Consider the following 4,698-nt stretch of genomic DNA (forward strand, 5'->3'; position numbering starts at 1 on the left):
TGTTGAATTGATAATAACTAGTATTAACACATGTGGATATAAAAATTTCAAACAATAGATACAAAACATAATAAATATAAAGAAATTATGTATTCAAAGCAATGTGAAAATTTTAAAAAATATAAATATACTTATCTTATCTTACTCTAATTGGAGAATTTACTACTCCCAAATGAATGAAATATCTATACAATTTTAATTTATAATTTAAGTGGAGTAAAAACAATAAAAATTAATGACAAAAAGAAGATATGTAACTATGATAAAAGAATATGAGTTAATTAGAATAAGACATACAGTATAAATAAAGAAAATATGTGTGAGTAAAAATGTTTATAGACAGTGCTATGGTAGTCATTAATCCAAATAAAAGGTAAATCAATATATTAATTTAATAGCTTAATTAAAAAAATTAATTTGAAAAATATATGAAATAATTTAAATAATAAAAATTTAAACTTCTTTGAGAAGTCAAGTTAGAAAATTAGTACTATCCAATAATCACATTTTATACATGATCAAAGAGTAAATGAATTTAAAAAATTTAAGACTTCATTGAGAAGTCAAGTTAGAAAATTTGTTTTATCCAATCAGTTGATTATTTATTTCTTTAATGTACAGTGAAAGACTAAATAAGTTTTTGATATTAGAAAGAATAAATTTCTTACTCCCTGCCACATATACGTATAAAAAATAAATATCACTTAAAATATAGATAATATTTTATGCATCTTTGTTGTTTTGAATAATGTAAAAATTTACACTTCTTTATATTAAGAAGTTATACAAACTTTATAAGTTAAGTTTAATCTTAAATATATGAGTATAATTTAATCTTATTCTATAATTTAATCTAAAAACTTAGTAGTATTGTTTAGCTTGTATTATTGTTTAGCTTTTGAAGCATTTCTAAATTGGCAAACAATTTTATACAATTTTAAATCCGATATAAGTGAAATAAATAAAATATAATAGAGAACAAAAATGAGATAAAATATTAATATTTAAGAATATACAAATAAAAACCCAATTTAGAGAAGCAACAATTTACAAAAGCCCAAATATTCAAAATTGAATCATAAAATAACAAATGGATCGATTTTTGTAATAGGTTTTTCTCACGGCCCATACGATATTTCAAACATACTTGCATAACTTATTAAACTAAAAAAATTATTAAGCATAATTATCAAAACTTAGTGTTTAATACGACACTATAAAAAAAAATATATAAAGATTTTTGTCACATTGTATGCACCGCCTCAGACGCGAACCCTAATTTCAACGCACGCCTCCATCTCTCTCCCTCCTTCCTCCTCCTTAATCGACGGCGGAAATTATCTCACCGGCCATAGCACCGCTCCTTCTTCATCGCCGGCTCTCCTTCCACACACAGCCTCGCCGCTTGTCCCGCCTGTCGCGCCGCCGTCGCGCCTTCCTCCCTCGCGGCGCTGCTATGCCTTACTTGCCATGACCGCCGCCTTTCTCTCCTTCTCGCGGTTCCACCTCTTGGCCACCTGGCTTGAGACTCCGCCACGCAACCCAACCGCCGTCGCCGATCACCCCTCTCTCTCGTAACTCTCAGGTAGCGGGCTTGCAGGTGTGCGAGTCCAGACGCCACCGCCGTCGGCTCTCCTTCTCTTTATTCTGCTTCCGCCGTCGTCGGCCCTCCTGCACCGCTGCCGCCACAGTAACCCATTCTGCACTGCAGTCCCCGCTTCCTCTGCATCTCCGGCATCTCTCTCGTCGCCTCATCCGCCAGCGGTCGCCGGAGTCGTCGCCGGATTCCAAGTAGAACCAAACCTGCTATACAGCAATCACAAAATTAGTCCACAAAATGCAGATTCTAGTCCATCTATTTAAAAGTGTTTCAAATCTTCTTCAAGAAGTTTGCATTTGGTTGGACCATTTGAGAAGCCAATAGGAGCTGCATTTTTTTTATCCAATAGTTGCCTTTTCATAAAATGACCAAAAGGATAAACAAAATAGCTTCAAATTTTCCCTCCAAAAAGGATAAAATTGTCTTTTCACCAAACTGTCACTTTAGATTAGTAAGATTTATTGACACTTTTGTCCTTGTAAACCCTAGTTGATTGTTGGTCGAACGAAATCACTCGCCTACATTCAATTGGCGCGCCTCTACCACACTCCAATCCACCAAGGGCCGCTGCGGTGAATTAGGGTCCGATTACCAGCCGTTTGTCGTTTCGTCGCGACCTACACATGTACGTTTTGTGCGTTTCACATTCCCCCAGCCCTCACTTCAGATTGTTGGTATTGGAATCTTTCGGTTTAGGGTGTTTATGCTAGTCATGTGTGAAATCCTTAATATAGATTAGGTTTTGGGTGTTCATGGAGGAATCGAAAATAGAGTGGCGGTACTGTTCTACATTTCAATTGTCTCAGTTTATTAACATTTTGAGTAATGTGTTATCCGATTTAGGCTTCTAATATGTTGAACCAAAATGTTTTCAGTTCATTCACTAAGCTGAATATGTTGTTTGATTGATTCTTCGGTGCATTATTCGTCATCCATAAAAAGGGACACCATTTGAGTTCAATGGCATCCCAACTAGGGGTGTCGAAACGAGTAGCAGGTATTAGGTACCCGCACACTCGACCCGATACCTGTCGGGTATCGGGTACCCGCTATCCGACGAAAATGGATAACGAGTCGAGATCGGGTATCATATTTTTGGTTTTGCGGATATCATATTTTTGGTTTTGCGGATATCGGGTATACCCGATACCCGCTCGGGATATCCGATAATCCCGAAAATTACCCGATTTTTATTTAGTATTTTATAACTTTTAATATTAATATCATTTTTAAACATCCTGGTCACACTCAGATTTCAATATATAATTTTTTTTGTCTTTTTTACCTCTATTAAGATTCAAGAACATACAAATACCAATATTACAGTAGCATATGTATACAGTAGCATATGCTACACACACTCATTATATATTACTTATATTTATTAAATTGTGGATGTTCAATGTCTAATGACTTGTGGATTCTTTTATGTGTTTTTTGGATGTATCAAAATACTAACATTATTCCGGACGACGATCAACAAGTTGCGGATAATGCAAATAATAAACATAAAAGATTTTTTTTTTAAAAAATCGGGTCGGGTCGGGTACCCGCCTGTTGGGTACGGAATACCCGACTTGGGTATCGGGTAATACCCGACACAGTGTGGGGCGGGTATCGGGACAACAATTTTGGCCGAATCAGGTGCGGGTACCCGTTTCGACACCCCTAATCCCAACAGATGGGAGGTAGCGACGACAATGGTGTAGCGTTTTTGTTAGAATCCCCTAATTGGTTTGCAGTTTTGTTAGACTAACTCAATGAATCCAGTAAAAAAACTGAAGCATAAATATTTAAAATGGGAGGGAGAATTCATTGCAAATCAACATACGTAAAAAATACAAGGAGTGTGTTGAGATAGACACATTCACCCATTTTATTACAAGGTTGGCAGATATATATAGTTACAATACTAGTAGTAGTAGTACTCCCTCCGTCCCATGTTACTTGCACTTTTACTTTTCGGCACGTCACAAACTCCTTACATTATTTATAGTTTAAGTTAGAATTAATGCATTTGATTAATATGTTAGTTTAAGTTAAGAGGTCATTTATTAAGTGACGTCTCATTACACTTAAAATTCTAATTTAATTACACAAAAAAATTAATCTCAAATTTACGGCCTAAAATGAAAAGTGCGAGTAACATGGGACGGAGGGAGTATTATTTAGTAAGTGCCGCCGGTTCCAAAGCCAGTCGTATTAGCGCCAGTGCCAGTACCAGTGTTGCGGTACTGAGCCTCGTGCTGAGCCTGGGCATCGCGCTTGCGGAGCTCAGCCTCGTCGATCCTCTCTTCCTTTTTCTCCGTCGCCATCTCCTTTTGGAGTGGATCGCGCGTCGTCATCCTCTCACCCTACACATACAGATATATAAAATTCATAATTCTACTCTCTACTCTATGGATATCGATTATCGAGAGATACCTTTTCTTGGAGTGTGGCCTTGGTTTTCTCCATGCCAGCTTTAGCTGAGGCTGCCATGTCCTTTGCAGATTGCATCTTTCCTCTTTCCTTTTTGGTTTCTGATTTCTTTTGCTTTGAGATTGAGATTGAGATTGAGATTGAGGTGTTGGGAGAGAAGGAGGCTTTAAAAGGTGGCTTTGGCGGTTAAAGGTAGTTGAATAGCGAACACGTTGCACCCTTAGCTACTTTAGGCTAACACGTGTCCCGTAGGTGTCACCTTTATTATTTAATATCACAATTTTTCAATAATAATATTATCATTATTATCTACATACGAATAGGATAACTACTTCATTTTATACAAATAAATTCATTTCTCTTCTGATTTTCTAACCAATACTAAAGGGGTGAAGGAGCTCTTGAAACTTGTGTCTTATTATTAAAATATCATTAATGTGACTTAGGAATAGATTCTATAATTGAAGTAATAGTACTATTTCATTGAATTAGGGTCGTTTGCTTTGATTACAAATGAGTTTTTTGGAGATCAGGTTATATCTTGTGTGGTAGCGTTTTTTGGAGAACTACAAGGAGTTTTTTTTGTCAAACTTTTATCTCATTGTGAAGCACCCGAGGAAGTAATTAGTCATGTTATAACTTCATGAGTTGTCCAAGCATTTACATTTGAGAATGGT

The 4,698-nt window shown here is 36.1% G+C and overlaps 1 protein-coding gene across 1 annotated transcript; it reads right to left on the reverse strand.

The window, feature by feature from the left end:
* Positions 1 to 3,392: 3,392 nt before the first annotated feature.
* Positions 3,393 to 4,170, reverse strand: LOC125186844 (protein LE25-like). The gene is made up of 2 exons (XM_048083310.1): positions 4,025 to 4,170; positions 3,393 to 3,954 (listed from the first exon to the last, which is right to left on the reverse strand). The coding sequence occupies exons 1-2, from the start codon at positions 4,097 to 4,099 to the stop codon at positions 3,769 to 3,771; spliced, it is 261 nt and encodes an 86-aa protein (XP_047939267.1). The 5' UTR covers positions 4,100 to 4,170; the 3' UTR covers positions 3,393 to 3,768.
* Between the last annotated feature and the right edge of the window lie 528 nt (positions 4,171 to 4,698).

The sequence above is a fragment of the Salvia hispanica genome, chromosome 5 (genome assembly GCF_023119035.1).
Source record: "Salvia hispanica cultivar TCC Black 2014 chromosome 5, UniMelb_Shisp_WGS_1.0, whole genome shotgun sequence".
Taxonomy (NCBI): Eukaryota; Viridiplantae; Streptophyta; class Magnoliopsida; order Lamiales; family Lamiaceae; genus Salvia; species Salvia hispanica.

What these genes read in the sequence shown, in the direction of transcription:
- LOC125186844 (XM_048083310.1), bottom strand. Translation starts at nt 4,099, where the DNA reads ATGCAATCTGCAAAGGACATGGCAGCCTCAGCTAAAGCTGGCATGGAG. An exon ending in AGGCCACACTCCAAGAAAAG is followed by an intron (nt 3,955 to 4,024) that starts GTATCTCTCGAT and finishes CTGTATGTGTAG; the next exon opens with GGTGAGAGGATGACGACGCG.